This window comes from Botryllus schlosseri, chromosome 11 (assembly GCF_051294905.1).
Source record: "Botryllus schlosseri isolate E-star chromosome 11, Bs_hap1, whole genome shotgun sequence".
Classification (NCBI taxonomy): Eukaryota; Metazoa; Chordata; class Ascidiacea; order Stolidobranchia; family Styelidae; genus Botryllus; species Botryllus schlosseri.
Genome location: NC_137246.1, coordinates 23,028,383 through 23,050,688, shown reverse-complemented (window position 1 = coordinate 23,050,688; position 22,306 = coordinate 23,028,383). Strand labels below are relative to the sequence as shown.

General features: G+C 40.1%; 2 protein-coding genes across 2 annotated transcripts; both read right to left on the bottom strand.

Annotated features, from left to right (window-relative positions):
* On the bottom strand, positions 1 to 12,632 carry LOC145449459 (lysosomal proton-coupled steroid conjugate and bile acid symporter SLC46A3-like). The gene is made up of 10 exons (XM_080327824.1): positions 11,256 to 12,632; positions 8,889 to 9,010; positions 7,202 to 7,363; positions 7,002 to 7,127; positions 2,329 to 2,696; positions 2,055 to 2,227; positions 1,834 to 1,996; positions 1,224 to 1,307; positions 788 to 944; positions 1 to 395 (listed from the first exon to the last, which is right to left on the bottom strand). Exons 1-10 carry the CDS (start codon positions 11,349 to 11,351, stop codon positions 311 to 313), a joined length of 1,536 nt encoding a protein of 511 aa, XP_080183950.1. The 5' UTR covers positions 11,352 to 12,632; the 3' UTR covers positions 1 to 310.
* Positions 12,633 to 12,766: 134 nt separating this feature from the next.
* LOC145449460 (lysosomal proton-coupled steroid conjugate and bile acid symporter SLC46A3-like) lies at positions 12,767 to 22,273 on the bottom strand. The gene is made up of 10 exons (XM_080327825.1): positions 20,886 to 22,273; positions 20,126 to 20,241; positions 19,269 to 19,430; positions 18,213 to 18,338; positions 17,816 to 18,150; positions 17,484 to 17,659; positions 17,233 to 17,395; positions 17,084 to 17,167; positions 16,346 to 16,502; positions 12,767 to 13,639 (listed from the first exon to the last, which is right to left on the bottom strand). The coding sequence occupies exons 1-10, from the start codon at positions 20,979 to 20,981 to the stop codon at positions 13,567 to 13,569; spliced, it is 1,488 nt and encodes a 495-aa protein (XP_080183951.1). The 5' UTR covers positions 20,982 to 22,273; the 3' UTR covers positions 12,767 to 13,566.
* Between the last annotated feature and the right edge of the window lie 33 nt (positions 22,274 to 22,306).

Sequence of the window (22,306 nt, the reverse complement as noted above, 5' to 3'; positions counted from 1 at the left end):
TTATAAACAAGGTTGTATTTCATAATGGTATACTACGACGCAATGGAAATAATTATACTCCTAGTAAAAGTCAAGATGACATTCATTGCGAATGTCACTAATATGAACATCGCAATCCGCATTCAACAACGTTCCTCTGACGAAATTTGAGAATTTCTGTGACTTGGCGCAAAAAACATGTTATTGGTCTTCATCAAAGTTGCGGTGTAGTTATATAATAATACGTAACGAACAGAGACAATAATTTGGATCAATGCCAGCAAATTGCATGAGCGATAGCATGTTGATGATGCCCAATCTTTTTCTCGTTTCAGAATCCGTCATCGGTGTTGCATTTTTCCTCAGCCGGGCAATCTCTTGATTTTTTTGTAACTTTGTCAACCAACCATACAATCCTTGAAGAAAGAGTATATAATTTACAACATGTATTATCCTACGTGGTGGACCATATTTTTGAATATTATATTTCTGTGACGATATTTGTCCGTTATTATGACTGCATATAATTCCTTTCATCTGCAATTGAAATGAGAGAAGTCATAACAACTTGAAATGATCTTGATCCATCGGTGATCATTCGCGCCATCCAATAGTGTAAATCTCGGGCTAAGCAGATATCTTGCCCCTCGCTAATTTTGAATATACATTGTGACACATATACAGATTTTTTTCGGTGCGTTACAATATACTTGTCGGTGTTAGGATGTCTGTCTATGCATAAGATGTTGACCCTCTCATATTTCCGCACCTGAAGTATATATATCAAAAACATGTTTTTATAACTTACGCCATGAGAATGAAAGCCATGATGAAAAGAGCTCCCATTACAACCCATATGAAGGAGTGTCCAATATACAGTGTCGCAGGATAAATCGTCAGAATTATAGCTTGCGCCGGGATATTTATCAGCTTCGCAATGCTTGGTACTAGAGCAAGACCAGGACCTGTCAAGCAAGCGCAATTTGTAATGTCGGCTACTATAAATTAGAAGAATATTTACGCTGTACAGGCCTTTATATTCTAGCCATGTATTTATAATGTTATAATGCCCTCTAATGACTGTAATTGATTATATCTATTTTTTAAATCTTCAAGCTCTGTGATTTGCTCATTGCCGATAAAACCATTTCATTCTGTAGTAAATATGAATTCGCCGTTCAACACCGCAATTATTAATTGAATGAATCGGTAAAAGTAATCGGGCTCAGGAACGTCTGACTTGCCTTGCTCCGCTGGAGATAATAAATTGGAAATTTGAACTCGTATGAATGGCGCCGTCAAAATTCCGAACAAATCCACAGCCGTTCCTGAAAGGTACGAAGATGACTAAAATCCAAATACTTTCCGTTTTCGATAACGGTATTCACAAAAAAATAGTAAGGGTAAAGAGCGAGGTGGTACCAAGGTATGGAGACTGTAATTGGTAGCAAATTACAGCTAGCATATACTAACATTGTAGACCACATTTAAAATAATTGCTTCTTTTCGTCCTATCAATATGTTATCCATGTAGACTTGTAGAGATGTAAACACATACTTAGAATTGGAATACCAAGAGTACGCATTGGATTGAACATAAATTGCAGAGTATAGGTTATAGTTTTAGACACAGCAATTCGTAGGCTATTTATCATGGAAACAAGAACATTTGCCACTCAGCACTTAATCAGTATACATAAAGATTATGCAGACGCTAGCCAAAATTTAATTACTAGCAAATTGCATGAGACGCATTTGGAAATTCCTGAATTGGCAATATTCACAATTACGTTTCCGCTATCGACTCTTTCATATCACTAGCAAAATATCGCAACCTATACAATGATAGCTTACCTATGTAAATCCCCGCTGCAGATACAGCGAAGAACATGATCGCAGATGAAACTATTCTACCTAAAATCGCACACAATATCACTGTCTGGTTGCCGAACTTCAACACCGAACGAAAGACGAAAATCAAAAGCGGTGCCAATATCGATATCGAATACTCCAGTCCCTGAGTAAATTGTATTCAAGAGCGACTATGTCTACGTATACGCTGACTACTGACTCACCGTCTGGATCCCAACTTGGGCTGGTGTGAAACAGATCGGGAAGCTGACGAGAAACATTGTTATGAAGATATCTATAGCGTCGATCGCAATCATATAAACAACATATGCGGACAGGAAAAGCCAGAGTCTCCACACTCTCTTTTTTGATTCATCACAATGTGTACAGTCAATTCCTGTTCAAATAAGCGAATCCGCAATTAAAGCTTTAGTAAAGCGGCAGACACAGCGGTATCGTGGATCCGAACCGCCCCTGGGTTAAGGTGCCACAGTATACCTTCCTTATCACAGCTTTCACATTGAGCAGAGTTGGAAGTGTATATCCGGAACACTTCGCGAAGCTGGGTCAAAATTGTCACTAATCCGGTTTCGGATTTTTTAGTCCGATGTCCTTTTTCTGCTTTATCGGCTTTTGCCACCGACGGGTGCTCCTTCAGGCCTAGTTCATCGCAGCTCCCAGAGCTGTCCTCTCCCTTCGCTTTCATACGACTTTCTTTTAGGAGAATTGTGAGTACTAGCGCAATGACTGCGCAACATGTGATGAATATGGTCGGGGGTAAGAAGCCATAGTCTGTGAGAAGATATCCCATTCCGATCTGGGTTAGTCCGCCGCCCAATAATGCGCACATTTCCAATATCGTGTACCTGAACATATAGTTGCCAGGACCGTAACTGCCACACCCCAAACACCCCAATTAGGGGGGGGGGGCGTGCTCGAAGGGGGCCCAAAATTTTTCGTGAATTAACATAAATTATAGAGTATTTTTTGGAAATTTATGCAACTTTTTCAAAAATGTTTCGCGATGCGCGCGATTTAATGATGTCAAGTTTCTTGTTTATTGGGTACCCTTCCCCCGAGTAAAAATATGCATGAGTTATAGAAATGGGCATTTCGGCGTCGGATATTACCACACCATGACGCAGAAAGACTTATGAAGTTTTAGGCCACGTAACATGCGACTCCGAGAAGTGTGCCAGAACGAGAAAACCTTGACGGAAAAGGACCGCCCTTATGCTGATCGCAAACTTCGATATATATATTAGGGTTACCATACGTCCTCTTTTAAGATGATTTGTCCTCTTTCTTTACTTTTTTGAAAGTGGCCTCGGAGGACCCCCAAACGTCCTCTTTTCTGAGATTTTGTCCTCTTTTTGAGAATTTTGGTGATATATAGGGCAAAATTCGACTGAGATGCAGTAAATCAGCAATGAACTAACGCTTCGGCGGCTATTTCGGGAGCTGACCTTTTTCTTTAGTCAATCGACCACGAAGTGGAAAAAATCTACCATTTTTTCAAGATTTTCCTCCGGTATTGCAAGTCTGAAAATTTTGAAAAAGTGTCCGCTTTTAAGATTTCCAAAATATGGTAACCCTAATATATATACATACATATATGTTTAATAGTCCATAGGTGCCTAAATGTCTGGCGTCAAATGTTCCTGTCCTGGCAATCTGAACCCCACAAGACAAATATCATCCCGCAGAGAAAAATTATTTGCCAGTGCAGAAATACCAATTTGAATTCGTGTGCGTCTTTTAGTTTAGTACGTTTGGGCGATTTCAATATATTTTGACATAGCAGACAGGCCACGAAATACTATCACGTAAAGAAGTCATTATACCTGCGGGTCCGCCCTAATTTGTTTAATTATTATTTACGGGCCTTACATTTTCCAAGACACATCACTCAGCTCTACTGGTAAATCTGATTACATGAGAGAGGAGAGATTAAAAAATTGACAGCAATATATATGTAATTGCCGATCATATTGACCGATTCAATCATGAATTAGAGAATTTTTTAGCGCTTGGCGCGGTTTATACGAAATAAGTCGACTAACTAAACAGTACAACAAATTTGGCGGGGATATAGGGGCAAAAAGATATCGGGATAGGGGGGCTTGGGGGCGATGCCCCATAAGTTTGGTTTATCACCTTATGGGGGCCGAAGACCAACGTATTTTTGGTGGGGGGCTGACGAAGTGCTGTTACCGCCCTGATAGTTGCTAATTGCTATGTCTATGAATCGAATGTAGTTACTTCGCGGTTGCGGACCGCACGATTACTGGTATGCGAATTTGTCAGCAGTTAACATTCAGAACAATATTACGGTTAGGGAACAGCGGTTAATGCCAATCACGGGTAGGGCTGGCCAAAACTATTCGGTTATTCAAGTCCGAGCCCGGTATCGATTGTAATGCTTCGAGTCAAGTAAGGCGAGTCGATTTGCTCGTGTAACGAAGTTACTAAGATTTATTTTATCACCGACTAATATAGTTTCGATAATGTCTTCTCACCAGCATCGTAACAGCACTTGGTTAACCCCGCAAAACACTTGTCCTGCGCTGCCCATAGGGTGATAAAACCCCATTTGCATCATACGTTTTCACGTAGATAGTTTTCTTGTTATCGGTGAGAGAGAGAGAGAGAGTGTCTTTATTTTCATCCAACCAAAATACATAACGCACGGCAGTGATGGTGGTACAGAAAATATGCATGCACAGTATTCGGTATTAGATAGGAATGATCGATAAGACCGTGAAGGTCATCTAGTCTGATCACACCAGCATCAAACAGGTACACTTGACTCTAAACAGTCTGGCTGTAAAAAATGTTAGTTAAAAAAGTAAAATAGAAGAAAAATTAAACGATGGTAGCAAATGATCAATGAAGCAATGTCTGGGCGAGGTAGGGCAACAGTGTCAGTATAACGACAAGAGGTGATCAAGTAGGGCTTTTTTGAATCTATTATAAGGCAATTCACGGATATGTGGTGGTAATGCATTCCAGATGATAGGTCCCGAGTAGTCGATAGATCTCTTAGTTAGGTTGCTATTGGGTGGGGGTAAGTAGATATTTCCTTTAGACGAGGATCTCGTGTAATGAGAGTGGACATTTTTAGCAGGCATGAAAAAGTCATCAAACACAGGAGTCAAACTATTGGAAAAATATTAGTGAACGACTTTTGATACTTCGAAACGATATAGTTCGTCAACTTGCAAAATTCGGTGCTTACGGTAGTAGGGCGATAGTTTGGTACGTAAAGGTACAGATGAGATCAGCCGTATCACACGGTTTTGCAGGGTTCGAATTCTGCGCAGAAATGTTGTGCATGCATTTCCCCATACTACGATTCCATATTGCAGGGGAGAGTGGGAAAGAGAGAAATAGATGGTACGTAGTATTGATCTGGAAACCAGAGATTGCAGACGGGTCATTATTTCCACACACCGAGCTAGTTTCGATATTGTGTATTCAATATGCTGCTACCAAGACATTTTGGCATCAATGGTGACGCCGAGATATTTTGCTGAGTCACATATGGAGATTTGTTTATGATTGATGTTCACAGTGAAACTATGATTGGCATTATTTAAAAGGAGCATCTCGGTCTTATCTGCATTCAAACTTAGTTTGTTTGCTTGCAGCCATCTCGACACTTTTGGGAGTTCCCTATTCACAGATGCATGCAAATCATCGACAGCGTTGGCGGTTATGAAGAGGTGAGTATCATCAGCAAATAGGGTGGTGCGGAATAAAGAAGCATTAATAATGTCGTTAATATAAATGAGGAAAAAAGTCGGTCCAAGGACTGAGCCTTGTGGCACTCCACAAGTTATATCTCTGGTAGTAGTTCTTAATGTCCCCAGTTAGCTACTATTGTCTAGTCTAGAAAAAAATTAAAATCATGGTTGAATTAGTTGAATGATATTGGTAATTGCATAGGCTGTATTACTAACAAAGTTTTACCAACTTTCAGCTCACATGACCGTTAGAGCTGACGGAATTGGTGTCTTTGGAAATTTAGGGTCCGCAATTATTACTTGTGCATATATAGTTACGGCCCTGCTTCCCGCTAAAGTGGGTCTTAAAACCTGGATTGATAGTAATACAGAAAACATGCATGAAAACATAACAATATGTGATACTACTTCTCGAATCTACTCAAAGCTTTCTACTTGACTCGGGGTCGAATCAATCAAATACTCGATTTTGCCCAGGCCTACAAGCGACATACCCTACTGAATAAAGGGTATTTATTTCAGCATTGTGGTGATTTCTGTTGAATTACTTTATGGTCAAAAAATCGACTTCTTAAAATAACTATTGGATATTGGATAGGAAAAATTTTACGTTCCTGTAAGGTTGCTAACAGTCGTCAGAAGTTATTTAACATTATTAGTAGGGCAAGTTTTTGCAACTTCTGCAACTTTTTTTACAGCTTCCGGCAGCTTTCTAAATACTCGGAAGTTATGTAGAATGGTGTTTTAAGCTGTTTGGAGGATTCTTATATTGCAACGTATTGCAACTTTTCTCCATTTTCTTCATGCAACTTTTTGTAACTTTTTCGATTTTTCATGAAACTTTTTTCAATTTTTCATGCAAATTTTTGCATCTTTTTTGATTTTTCATGCAACCAACTTTTTCCTGGAAATATTTGGCACTATATGTAAATAGATTTGTTCATCGTCGTTAAATCTTTTCTGATTTGACTTACATTCAGGATAGACCGCCGAAAATTATAGTTTCACTGGTACAATTTTTTCAGGCTATTGATTATGTTGAAGTCGCCAACACTGTGTTTTGCTACAGTGCCTTGGATACGGATCGATTCGAGTATATCATACTCTAATAATTTCAAGGAGCTTGTCCATAAATGCATCTTTTTAGTACAACTTTTGTGAAAAATAAATGCAACTTTCCACGGATTTGACTGCAACAAAAACTTACCCTAAATTAGTTAAATGTTAGGAATATGGCCAGTTGGTGAAAAGGTATAGGAGTTACGACATAATATTGTAATTTCCGACTAGAAACCAATGACTTCTACGATTCAGTTGGTGATTTGGAAGTACGACTGCCCATGGCTGCATGTAAAAGCGTGTAAATTCGCTCCAATGTCGATTTTTGCCCTTAGCTGCATACCATACGTGTAAGTCCGTTCTCACCTATGACCTCGCTGTGATTTTCCAACAGTATCACTCAAGTATGCGGTTCCAACATTTATCAGAGTCACCCATCCTCCAGTTATGCCATAAATGAATGATTCAGCCACATAAATAATGAGTGATAGCCTGTAAAGAAAGCAGAAAAGTAATTGGTCCGCCTATCAGAATTGAACTTGGATGTCTTCCGGGATAAGACATACCTCCAATATATATTGATGGCGAGAAGTAGCGAACACACCAGCGCTCCGATGACAGGAAATAACAACGCATATCTGCGACCAATTTCATCACTCCACGACGTAATAACTAATACACTGATGGTGTTCGCGATTCCCTTTACTATGTTTGCAATTTTGGTCCATCTGTTGAGCAAGAGCTCAGTTATGTGGGGATATATGGCTACGGGCCGAGGACATCTTCCCTGTATTGTAAATGTTCAGTTCATGCTAAGTCTCCAAATCAGGCATAGGGATGAAAAACCGCAATCACTGATTCTAAATCGAATCGAATCATTTCCCTCGCGATATGATTAGAATCAGGCATGTCGAATCGAATCAGCAGGAATAACCACATTGTTGACGAATGGGGTTTTACATGACAATTCCCGATAACTGGCAATGACTGACTGGTACGAGGCGATATTGCGCTCAGATATAGTGCGAGATACTGTGTCAGTTGGGAGTTGATATGAAGTATGAAGCCTATTGTCATATATTAATAATACTGATTAAATTCATAAATAATAATTTAATCAATATCTTAGAATGGGAAGGATTATCTGACTTCACAATTTGGCAAATGGATATATTTACGCTTCAGCTATCTTTACGACTTATAATTAAATACTAGATTTCCGCTATCCGGAATATTTATTTATTTCGCAATACATTCTATGCACTTTACTGTGCAAGTCGCTTTGAATTTCGTTTCGACTGAGTAATGTCCCGTTGTAAATTTCGATCAATGTGGTAATTCCATTGGACCCAAAATTTGAGTATCTGATTTGAATCAGCTGTGATTCGATTGTGCCCATCCCTACTCAGGCACTACAGGATTTGAATAAACATATTTATCTATCGGGAATTTGGTGCGAACGGCCTAATGAAATTTCCATTCACTTTATCACGATGATAGGATGATGTGTATAAGACTATTACATTCACACAGCAATACTATATGTCAATAAAGAGATAAACAGTTTTTCTCGATTGAATGCATGGCGTCTATATCAATAACAGTATGGCTGTAAATAATTTGAAACTGGCCCCACTATCGAAAAGGCGATGCAGTTATTAAGAAATAATCAGCAAAATAATGCGCAGGTATAACATTCGGGCTCAATTTCATTCTGCACTGCATTTAACATTATTTCAAAATGTTTATAGGCATATTTCCGGTCGGCACAACAGTACGATAACCGGCAAATATTGACTGTTTGTCGTGTTTGTTTGACTTCTTTGGGACCATCAAAAGTGGTATGTGGACGATATTTAAATTATTTTCTAAACAATAACCATTGCCAGCTCGGATATTTCCACCAAATCAAAAGTTCGTATTCGAGTAATCTAAAATACGTCTGCGAAGGTATACGTAGTGGTCCCATAATTGCAGTGCTCGAGTTCCTCAAGGACCAACCTAATTTGGCAATAACTAGTACCATATAGTCTATACTGCAAAAAACTGCATGTATCTGGATTGATTTCGCACCGTGCAAGTCCGTATGCATGAGGGACGGGTGCTTCTCGGATACTGAGGCCTTCTGCAAAATCCCCGTTCATGCATGGACATTGGACAACGTATTAAAGTGTGATTGTGGTTTAGAGTTAGACCCATTCAATATGGTAGGTATACCGAACGCCACGATGAAACATCATGAATCCATGTTACCGTGAGACTTCCTCAGCTACAATCAGGGATTGATCGGAGAAGGATATCGGTGTTGTAGTTTGATTTTCAGCGCAATAACTCACGCTTTCGTGGCGAGTGAAGTTGTGACTTTCGGATACAAACTGAAATGGAATACGGCTTTTTCTACACACTCCAACTGTACACTTTAGATCGTGACTATAATAAATGTCTTGTCTTCGATACACGAGTAAGTCTTTCCAATAGGATGCATATTACATCAAACAGCAAAGTATAGTAACATAGATTTTCATAGACAGGTGACGGATACAAGCATTCCCGCTTTATACTGTCATCTGAACAGATATCAAGGTTATCGCATCTTACTTGCAAAACCACATATGTACTTTTATGAATACACAATTTAACTAACAAAGCTATCACAAGCAAAACTTGACCTTGAAAGACTAGGCACAAACAGTTTTTGTTTGTGCAGGCTTGGCCAAAAGCCAAGTCATAATTCCAATTCTAATCTAGTTCGGGCACTGCTATACTTGGCTGGGGTTGTTGAACTTCTAGCTTGCAAGTCAACATTGCTACGCGGCTAATCCATCCCATAGCTGTTTGAGTGTTTGTTTTGCAAACCAAAGAGAATAGAACCGCACAAATTCCTACAAACATCTTAAAACGTCACACTAGACCAGAGGTCTCAAACTCAAATGTGCTCGCGGGCCAGTTTTCCAGTTTTGACGACGCCGCGGGCCGAAGTATTTATAGGGGTATTCTATGTATTTCCAAGTAGGCCTTATTTGGCGGGAATGAAGCGTCCTATTGAAAGTGAGCCGATGCAGCAGACTAACAGTAAACACACATCGTCAAAATGTGATTTACTATTGTATCAATTTAGACCAGGCACGAAAAGAATCATCACATTTATAACTAATTGAATAGACGTGTTGTTGTACTTGATATATATTAATTATAAGATATAGACACCATATGGGCGGACTAATGTGTCTGATGCCATCATAAAAGCTATCGGGTTATAATTTTGCTGCTAATATGAATATTTTGAATTTAACAGATTGATGATAGAGACTGATCTGATACCAAAACAATTTTAGGTTGAGCAGAGCATTGTAATTCAAATCCAGGATTCGGGTATACTTCTGATAAGTAGGCGATTAATTTCATGGCCAAATATCTTCAAATATAGGACCAGAAAAAAATATAAATATAATATAAATATATTAATGAATGTGTCCTAGTGATTGAAATGTCGGAACGGCGAACGGCCCATTGTTGTCACATCGTTGGAGCGTGCCACTACGGTACTCGGTACCTTTAAGTGGCCTTAATAACATGGTTTGGCGACCTAAGATGTAACCAACAGATTGCAAATGGTTGCCATAACTACTTGCTTAGTTAGCGAAATATCAAGCTGCGACCTTCTGATCTATTACTATTCCCCGGATACGCGATTAGTTGTTGCGTCTAGGGTTCTAACAAATTCACAGTATTCCGTGTCACTCCGAGTCCACTCGAGTCCTTTTCTTTTTGCCATCGAATTAGCGCGAGTCTGAGTAATTCTAAGAAAGGTCGCGTCCAAGTCTAACTCACAAATTTCAGTCACGAATCGTCTAAGGCAGTGGTTCCCAACGTGGGCGAAAATGACGCAAGGGCGACAGGGGGGCGTAAATGGACAAAGGGGGCGACGGGGGGCGAAAATAACGGCTGACCTTTTTTTTTTTTTTTTTTTTTAGTCAACCCACGGAAATTTAGTTACAAAAGTCTGTCAAATTGGTCATCGAACCGAAAATTTTTTAGTCAACCCGCCGGTGATTACAGTTTGTATGCCCAATTTTCGGTACACAAAATTTGGGGGGCGATGATCGGTATTGACCTTGAAAAGGGAGCGATGGGTCGAAAAAGGTTGGGAACCACTAGGTGGGTTAGGTTTTGTCAACATGAAATGGAAATGTGGCGAAATAGTGAATCTTCAACTGCATGGTAGCGTTTGCAATTGATGTGATAGTGAAGTTTGATGAATAGTTTCCGGCTTTCGAAGCAATTTAAAAGGAAATTTTCACTTTACAACCTGAAAAGATATATGTGACACTTATATATTGTCAAATTAATAAAAATTTAAAATTTCGTCGCGGGCCGCACAAAATGCTCTGGCGGGCCGCATGCGGCCCGCGGGCCGCGTGTTTGAGACCTCTGCACTAGACGGAAGCTGCCAGAAGCCATAGAAAAAGGTGCATAAGTTGCAAAAACTTGCCATAGCAGAGTTTGTCGAATACTATAAATGTCCTTATTATATTAGCATTCACTAATCATGACTGGTATCAATTTTCAAACAGGGTGACCGGTCACCAGTCAACAGTCACCATAGGACTGAGCTCTTACCTGATATACGAATTGAGACTCGATTGTGAAATATGTGTATGTGCATGCTCTGGTAAAAAAGACTATGGGTTCCACGTAGGAGTGTCGTCCAATCATACTCAATTGCCTTCCTAGTACAACATCAAGTATGAATGCATGGTATGCTTGTTGAATTACTTAGTATAAGTCTATCTGAATATATAGAATTCGTCATATATATATCATATATCTGTATTTTCCGTAATTATCAATCCAGATTTTCCTCATAAATATGACCACTATGCCGCATTCTGGTTTAATTGTTTTGAAAATAAGATCGCCAATAGATCACAAACAGAAATTAGCTAGTGTTTTATATCAGCTGTCTTTCCCTGTGCGCGTTTTCAGTAACCCGCGAGAATAAATAGCCCGTGGCGTCCGCCTGCTTAAAAGCGGTCTGCTGAATGCTGACTTTTATGATGCAATGTCGGTATATGAAGAAATACACCGCACCATCATTACCGCAACTCATAAAATGCAACTCATTTTGCGTAACATACGGACATACCGAAGCCTTTCCTCAAAGAAACCACAGCCCTATCTATAATATAGCTCTATACAATAAATTCATATCTGTGGATTATCAATCAGGGATTATATCTCTGGGTATAAGTTGATTATGCGGTGTAAACGACTTCATCGTTGCTCCATTGCATCATTATAGTCTGATCGATACGCATAACTGGGAAATGGATATCATCGTTTAAAATTGAATAAAGCATCGTTCAAACAATGGAACAATCGTCATATAAGAGATGACATCGAGTGAATGATATTGGGGTCACCGTCGCAGCCATAAGTTTGCCCTCGTACCTGTAGCATATATTTCGCTCTATACTTTTAAGCCTCATTCTCCGCAGCGTACGGATACAACCAACGCAATTGCCACTCTGTTCGACATCGAGTATATCATACATATAGTAGGTCAATTTGTACGTACACCACAGGTGCGTCGGCGTTACGCTATCATACTGATATGTTTGTTTGTTTACAAATGCTGAAGCGATCTACCTATCGAGATTAGGGCTCGAGTCAAAAGGTCAGCCTTAATAGGTAGGTTTCGCAACGCAACATCTGCAACTTGGCGGTGGATTTTGCCGAATTAGTCAGTGATTTTACGTACGTATTGTTTGTTTGACACACACTGCAGCACAAATGCGGTCGACGAACGCATGAGATCAGCTATATCCTCTACGTACGCGACCCGTAACCGGAATGATTCGGATCTCAGGCGAAGGCCTATTAGGTGACATGATGGCTCAACTGCTGGGACTTATGCCCAAGTCCATGTCCACGCATTGTACTTATATATCCGCTTTACAAAATCGATGTCCCTAATGGCACACTCAACCGTGTGATGTCTCCGAATAGAGCATTTAAGACAACATAACATACGATTCGACTCACGGCAGATATACACGGGTTCAGAATCGTATTCATGTGGCAAATCGCACGACTAAACTCCATCCTACTCGAATTCGCTATCACGCAGATTTTAGAATACAATATAACGGAAAGGGCACGAGTACCGTACAAAAGTCGTCACGGCAAACCGACCAGAGCAATCTACATGAGTAGATTAGATACAATTCGAGTCCAAAATATTGCGGAGGGAACGTAGTACGAAATATATCCACTATTCGTTCAAAACAATCTATTTTAAACATGTGCTTTTTGCCCTCTTCTCTACACCTGTCTATTATAAGTATAAGATATTGTCGCAGTAGTCATAAATATGTATTATGTATACATTGTACTTGGTATCATTCAAAATATGTCAATTATGGCGTAGTGACTGAATTCGAATTATATACCATGAGCAATGAGCATAAAACAACTTGTGGATCTGGTTAGTTTTCGTCCTGCATCGGACCCGCATTCACACCTAGTATTGTTGGGCGCTGCTCAATGAATGTTTGGAGGCCATATGAACGATTTTTGCACTACTGGACCCACATCTTACTTGAGGTTGCGTCCGGTACAGCTAGCACCGCTAATGAGTCGGAAAATAAGGCAGACTATATCCCGCTTCAGCCCATTTCCAGACCATGCACATCGCACATGCACACATAACCGGGACACAACCTAGTCAATTTATGATCTACAGCCCGCAAGCAAAATCCTAGAAAATCACTAAAAATCTTGGCGATACAAGGTTCATCTTGGCTTTCAAGGTTCGCCACGAACACGGACGGAACGTTCGCACGTCGCACGATTCCTTTTATCAGCCTTGTAGCCCCGCGTTCTCGCATATCGCTCTGTATTGACAAACGATGACGCAATCCTGTAGGCCTCATTCTTCGCGTTCGGTTGGATTACGATCAGCGTAACGCCTCAGTTCGAACTTGTTCGCGATCCATATCACCCTGAAAACATATTTCATGCATGAACAGCGTAACGGGACGGGGGCATTGCAAATTGCAACCGTAGTGGTGTTTTAATGACTAACATAAATTGGACGCTTCCGAATAGGGTCCGAAACGTGATCAAAACGAGCATACGCCATGCATGTACGACGTACAGTACATTATTGTACATTATACATTGCACGTCAGTGGGTCTAGCTACGATCTACGCGCTAGTTGCAGAGCATCTCTCAGCAAATAAACAAGTAAACATGGATTGACAACCGGTACGTAACTTGTACGCTTCTTGTAGGCCAGCGACGGACGGAATAAATATTTTCAAATTCAAATCAGTTCAAAACACCACAGTATTGCGTATACAATGAAAGGCTAGGATATATCACACGATTGCAGCACAATTACAGCATGGTACTGATGTTGGCCATTCGGCGACCTCTAAACCAGTGGTTCTCAACCTTTTTTGACACGCGCCCCCCTTGGAGATGGTCAAAAAATTCGCGCCCCCCTGACCCCCTTGCATTTATCGCCATGTCAAAAAGAGCACATCATCTAATACAGAGGTGGGCAACGTTTTTGATAATCATGGCCGCATTTCGATTGCTTATGTAGCGTAAGGCCGCATTCCAGGGCATAGCCGCAATGAACGATCTGGACGCAAAATACCTATGGTAAACTGTCCATATCCATTCCCGGTGAACTTCGCACATCTACTTTTCACAATGGCCTATTGTGCGCACCGAAATCGCGAGTGGCAATGTTGTGAATAGTTGCCGGGAGGTGCATATTGTCGCGCGGAGCGTGAAAATTTTTCATGGCCGTGAACGAATTGTTATTTCTTGCCAGTTCCCATTCCGGCTCAGATTAAGAAGGGCGCTACTGCATTAAAATCGAAAAATGAAGTCTTGTTGAATTGCGCAGAGGGCGAAGAAAATTTCAAGATTAATTAAAATCTCTCGGAAATGCGGGAGTGAATTCGTAATTGCAATTTGCATGTCTACGGCCGCCAACACATACTAATTGAAATAGGCGTCAACGGCCGCTCCAATTCCCTTCTACGGCCGCAGGCTGCCCACCCCTGATCTAATAGTATACATAAGGTCTATCTTACGCCAATTTTGAATCTGCATTCCAGTTGTTGAGTCTTTTACATTGCTGACAAATTTCTCCAAACTTGTTTGAAAATAACAAAAAAACATTGAACAAGACATCCATTAATTAATTTCATGGTAGGTCACCCCGAGACTAATCCTGATGCTGGTAGTGAGTACAGAGAGCAAGGCGTCGTTCCGTCCTGCCAGGCTAAATTTGATCAGTTTTGGAAATTAATTAAATTGTATTGATTTAGAGTAGCCTAATTGAGGGCGAAACCGGGCAACCTATGTTGCATCTAAGTCTGTCTTAGGCAGTGCAGTTCGCAAGCTACTAACAAGAGCTGCCCGGCGCGACAAGCTTTAGGCTACTGTCAAAGCTATGAAGCAATAAATGACTTACACGTGGGAATTGCTCTCTATATCTCCAAAGAATTTCAAAAACTTGCTCAAATGAAGTTGAAATCAAACTATACTCCGTTGAGCGCGGTTGCTAGAGTTTGTATTTTGCAAACTTTCTTGAATATGGAATAAATTTCATCTTCATTAATCGTCTTCTCATAATGGATGTGAAACACACGTTCAGACACGTACAATTTATACTGACTTTGTCAATTTCTCGCGCCCCCCCTATACTGACTTCGTCAATTTTTCGCGCCCCCCCTGAGAGCCTCCCGCGCCCCCCAAGGGGGGCGCGCCCCCCAGGTTGAGAACCCCTGCTCTAAACGATTAATCAGTTAGCCCATGCTACTACATTTTATCTATTCCAGACACATACAATGTTGAATACGATATGCAAGACACAATGCGATGCAATGAACAGACAGGAGGATGTCTAAACCAGTGGTTCTCAACCGCCTGTTCGTAGCAACTTTCCGGCCCGTCCGCAAAATATAGAAGAATTTTATATCTATATTTGAAAATGCAAAAAGTTGGACGCTGGTCCAGTAGAAATGAAACGTCAAATTTTAATTTTATATAGAAATCTGTCACAGTATATTTTTCTGTATAGTGTCATAATATAGACTTCACGGTTTACTTTGGGCTTAGAGTACGTCACAATTCTGCACGTGTTTCACGAGACTGCTTAAAAGTAGCCTACAACTCGTATAACAATCGTAAATATGAACGAAGACATTTTAAGCAAAATGCGTTAATTGCGAAAGCAAAATTTAGCGACATATGACCGTATCATAGAGGGTAGCAACAGCAAAGTCGCATTTCTTTCGAAAGAAACCGAACACTCCAAATCCAGTTACTGGTCAGTGGCTTTGAACATGACTTCGCCTTGCAGCAAAGACTTCAATAGAGTCACGCACAACAGGTCTACTATTATTAAGGCAGCATTAAACGAAGTCTGCATTATTCATACTTTTGAATTGCATACATTCGCCGTAATCACAATAATTTGGCCGAATTTCGAAGCTTCCCCGGTCCGCAGCCTCTGTTTTGCGGTTTTACCGGTCCGTTAGGTCAAAAAAGTTGAGAATCACTGGCCTAAACGATCAATCGACCATGTGCGTTCCATCAATATAACACCCCCTTGACTGTGAATGCGTCCGAATATTCGGCCTTTATATTCGCAATATACCCGGTATAATTGTTAAGTTCCACTTACGTCACAAGAATGAATGCTACGGAGAAAAATGCAGCCATGACAATCCACATAAACGAGTACCGGATATGCAACGTCGCCGGGTAAACCGTCAAAACAAAAGCAGGAAGTGAAATATTGACAAGTTCTGATATACTGGGCAGAAGGGCGAGTGCCGGACCTAAATGGTTAAATCAATAAGATATTTTATAGGTATAGAGGTTAATATAAATGATGTTATTCGATACTGTTGTTATTCAAGATATTTGTGACGTTTATTCTGCAGTAAGGGTAACAATTATAGGGTTACCACGTTATCCTTTTTCAGGTTTTTGAAAATATCCTCCGAGGACGCCGTAATGTCACCCTTTTTCGCAATTCATCCCTCTTTACAGCTTTTACAGCTAGATAATGGACAGGTTCGACTGAAAGTCGACATATATAAATAGATATAGTACGGACGCTCGAGCGGGTCATTCGGGAGTCGATTGAAAGTGACGACATTTTTTTAGTCAACTCCGCCATTTTTTTAGCAAAAATAACAAAATCGACTGTTTTCAGTCTTGATCAACTAACTTTTTTGATTTTCTTTTCTGACTTTCCCGATTCCAAAATATAGTAACCCTAGATAATCGCCCCCTCGGCATCAGTAAACAATAGGAATGGCATAAATGATATAGTCTCTTAGAACTCCGAGCAACATATTGGACCCGTAAAGGCATTACTTTGTCTATTTTATATATTACTATAAAATTAACTTGCCTTGTTCAGTGGTCGAGACCAAATTCGATATTTGCAAACGGATGAACGGAGTCGTCAAATTCGTGAATGCTCCCAAGGAGGTAGCTGAAATTGAATGAACTGCAGCTATATTTGCCCAGGCATTAGTTGGATCATAAATCAAAACCTACCTACAAACACGAGGGCCGGGCCTTTCGCGACGAACATACCCATGCATGAAATAATTCTTCCCGTCACTGAAAAGACTAAGATGCTCTGATAACTGAGATGCAATAATGAGCGATAGAAAATCACTACGAACGGCGAAATGACCATCACAGCGCTGTCCAAGCCCTGTTTAAACACACGTAAGTCTGATGAATATACAGAAATTTAGGAACTTCGTGATATATGTGACGTGGATACAATAACCAAGTCTTACTGCTCGTATTCCCACAAAGTCAGGAGTAAAACACAACGGGAAGCTGACGAGAAACATGGTGATGAATAACTCATAGCCATCCACTGCCGCCATGTACAATACGTGAGTTAATAGGAGAAACCACATTCTCCACACGCGATTCTTTACTTTGGTGTGAACATGCACGCAATCAGTACCTACAGAAAATTAATGGCAGTCTTGACATATAGTTCGCCACAAATATGACGAATGAACCAATAGTCTATAATAGTTTTTATGAGTAATCTTTACGAGGTTTATTACATAGTTAGCAAAATCAGTCTTTTGCTGTCAATCCTGTTTATGACTCTTACCGCAAGGGTCGCATTCCCCACATTTGACTTTTCGCGTCGTGTAGATTCTAAAGACTTCGCGGAGTTGGGTCAAAATCGATGATACATCAATTTTATTTTTAATTGACTGGTCTTTGTTGGCTGAAGGGCCATTTTTCAACAGCCTCTCCGTAACTGGTATTGCATTTCCAGTATTGCGATTCTCCTTGAGAAACATTGTCAATATGAACGCGACTGCTGTGGAACATGCAATGAAGAGATAAGTAGGCAAGAAGCCATTGTTGCTTATCCAATAACCAGTGCCGACTTCTGCCAAGCCACCGCCAATGCCGCCAAATATTTCAAGCATCGTGTACCTGAACAAAAATATAAAATGGCGTCACTACCAATCGGTTGTCTTTCTGCGCATGTCCCTTACCTCATCGCGCGTTTGCTGTGATCTACGTGATCGCCCAAGTAAAGGGTCCCGACGTTCAGCAATGTCGTCATACCACCGGATGCTCCATAGACGACTGATGCGGCAACATTCAAGAAGAGAGATATTCTGCTTCAGGCCCAAGAGTAGTTATAGTGATTATTTAAGGTGTAATTTCGGCATGGGTTTCACTTTTCTTCCCTAATCCTACCCCATAATTGAATGGTACGAATGATTGGTGAGTTAGAGAGGCGCATAGACGTTATAAAGATGTTAGTTTACTGCAGTGGTTTTTAACCTTTTTTCCTCCAGCGCCCCTTTTCAAAAATTGCCTAGGTCACGTGTTAATGCGATGGAAGTGCTTATAAATGTTATAGTCTACTATACGACTGAAACGAGGTTGTATTGTTGAAAAACATTAGCATTTCGTCGTCAACTACAAGCAGTCTCTCTCGTTTACTGCTTTTAAATTAATTTCCATTAGAGAAAAGCCATGTTCACATTGCCAAGAAGATGCAAATGACATTATAATTTTATTGCATGGTATAGGATTTGGAAGCACACTACAAAAACTCGACCAATTCTTTTTTGGTGCGGAAACAGCGTTTTGAAAAAACAGAATGTTTCTTAAATCAACGAGCTGTTTTTCTGATATGAGATATAGTTGCTTTATTCATTGCTTCGATATGGATTACCAATCTAAAGTTGTATTTTACTGTTCAAGCTGAAGTCCAGGCAATCAATTATTTCGCGATTTGCGAAATAACTCTGCAATCTGCAAGCACTAGCTTTATCAAAATATCCATCCATAATTAGCTTGAAGTGAGATCTATAAATAAAACCGTAAAATATAGTTAAACATTCTTTACTGATCAGGAATCGAAGCAGTTTGCATGAATAATACCACTATACACAGACCGGGGGTGTGCAGAACTGAAAGGATGAAAGCTGCATACCCGCCATATTTTAAATATTAATAGTTAGTTTCCAAAATTACAACAAAATTCCTGGCTTACTGTGGCAGCACACAGTTTGAGATCACGATCAGTAGGCACACACCTGAAATATGCGTTAACAATCAGTAGAATTGATGATAAGAACATTCCGATGACTGGAAATAGTAGTGTATTGCGACGGCCACCTTTCTCACACCGGGATGTCAACACCAGGACGCTTATGGTGTTAGCTACTGCCCTCAAGGTAATTGCCAGCTTAGTCCAACTGCGAAAGCATGACAAATGCGTAAGTTTTCTAATAAGAACGAAGGCATTGTAAAAAAAGAGTGGGTCGATCGCGCAGAAATCCAAACGAAAATTTGATTGTTATTAGATATATCCTGGTTATGTTTCTGTTATGATATTGCAAGGTCTTTGTAACTAACTACACATCACATGTTTGCTTGGTTGCATATCATATCATTATGTCCTAATTACGCATAATAACTGGTTACTGTGTCGTTATGAAGCCGATGATTTTAGTTGGAATGCTCAGATAGACCGGACTACTGGTCAATACTGCGTGCCTTTTATATTCTCTGCTTTAATTTTCATTCACTGTGCATGCCTCTTCTCTACTTCGCCTATAGGCCTAGGTGGGTGTCTGATTTCAAAGACTGCTCCAAGTCGTTTCGACACCTTCCTATCTTTTCATTGTATCGCTGTTTTGTGGTGTTTTGAAATGATGAAAATATTAATAAACTGATACCGATATCCCAATCCCATCCTGGATATAGTGCTTACTGCTTACTGAAATTGATGACTGTAGCTCTGTGAGCATATTGCTGCATTATTAATGCATGTTGTTGTGCTTTGAAATTGTAGTACAGTCCCTAACTCGACATGGGCTTGATTAATTCGGACTAAATATTTATTTATCCGTCGCCTTAACCCTATTTCAGTCGTAGCATCAAAACTTACCTTGAAACGTCTCTAGCGATGATTTGAGCTTCGTGAGAGAGCAAACTGGGACCATCACCTTCAGAGCAATATGTAACACTCTGCTGACTCGTGAAGTTACGATATTCCGAGACGAACTAAACGTAGATATATGAAGTTAAACCTGTGCTGTTTATCCCCTTTATGAATGCGCCACCCTGTCACGACAATTTAAGCCCACGCATGGCCTACTAACACAGTCGTTGTGCGAAATTGTTTAATATGAGCCCACAGCTCGTTTCTGAGAAGTTACATGTGAAAGCTACGGAATCTTTTAAACGAACTTTGTAAAAATCCGACTTGGTGCAATCAAGCGACGCTTGGCATTGTAAAGTTGCATTCCTTTCAAAGCATACCGATTACCGAGCAATCACAAACAAAGTTAGTGCAAAACATCGTATGAGTATTTATAATATGAAAAGGCAGCATTAAATGTAGTTCCCAATATTACATTTGAATTGGATACATTTGTCGTAATAATATTTTGGGTTAATTTTGATTTTTCAAGGTTCGCCGGTACGCAACGTTGGTTTTGAAGTTCTACCAGTTCGCGAGGTCAAAAAGGTTGAGGACCACTGGTGTATAGTATACTTTCGCTGGGCCGCTGGGCGCTGGTTCTGAAGACATGATTGCCGTTTCTTAGCACATATTTTATAACCGAGCTATTCGTGTGTAAACTGGTAGGGCTATCTGCTATTTCGAATTCGAGAGAGCTATATTTTGTAGAGATCAAACTCCTCACTTGATATATGAATTCCGAGTCTGCTGTGATGTAAGAGTACATAGCCGCACACGTGAAAAATATAATAGGCTCGACGTAATTGTTCATCGCAATCATGATTCTTGATGGTGAATAACGTCCACGACTGATAATAAGTCTTCGTAGAGTAAAGCTATAGTTAAGCTGTTCATTGAACAGAAGTGTTCACTCTGTTCAGTGTTCATTTTGTTAGTGATATTCGATCTGATCGCCGAATAAACATCAATCTACCTTCCGCTGATATCATTCTCAACCGCGTGAATGATCTCCGTTTGCAGTTCCTAATACAGGCCAATGCATTCTGAGTCTTCCAAACTTTTTCCGGTCGCGTACCACTAATTTGTTTTTGTTTTCACTACACCGCGTACCACTTAGATCACAAATGAGTTATCTTAGTCAAATGTATCAGTTTATTAGTAATTGGAGTTGTTAATACACCATAACACCAATGAATAGTCCAAAAAGCTGATTTAATTATCTAGATACAACTGCTGTTTCCTGCAGACAAGATTGCCTATTCGGGGAGAGAATATGCGGACTTAGAAAGCCTTACAAGGCTATGTCTGCACCTTCCCTGTCCAACGTGAGTCGGTGTATATGCCGCAAAACATCAAGGACAAAAATACATAACGTCCTTTCCTGTTCAGGAGCTTCGCTGCCGACTCAAATCTCTGCTCACTTTGCTTCGAAGCTTTTATTTGAAGTCTAAGCCTAGGGAACGAACATATTTTAATAGCCTTACAAACCCAAGCACGTGTTGTTAAGCTACAACCGCGAAGACGACAGAGCAATCTAGTATAAAGAGTTACACGTTTGAATGAAAAAGCATCATCCAACTACCTAAGGTATCACCTTTTCTAACACAAGATATATTGTGGAAGAATTGGAATGACAAGGCGCACATCACGGGCTTCTTCCACGCACCGCTTTGTTATTTGAGAAAGATTCACTCGTTGTTTTTACCGTATCACGCGCGAATAAGTTTCCTGATATTTCCCTGCTGAAATTCCGGTCGTGCAAAGTTGCCGGTGTTGATGCGTATTGATTGATAACAATTATAAGGCACTGCCATTATTCATTTCGAATACATAGACCAATTATAGCGAAATTGCTTCAACATTTTATCGGCTTCGTTTGGACGAATCACACGAAGCATCGTTCTCACGATTATTAAAGAAGACTCCAATAAACAGATGAAGAGATATCCAGGATAAACAGAATATATAAAACAACATAATTTGCTAGCTTTACAGAATGGCCTACTATCAATTTGCAACTTCGACATACATTTTACACTTTCATATATTGCTAATACTAAGATCACTGTATCTATAACATGTGCAAATGTATAACTTCGTAAATGTAGAAATGTGATACGATTGTTGATATACAATGTTCTTTCC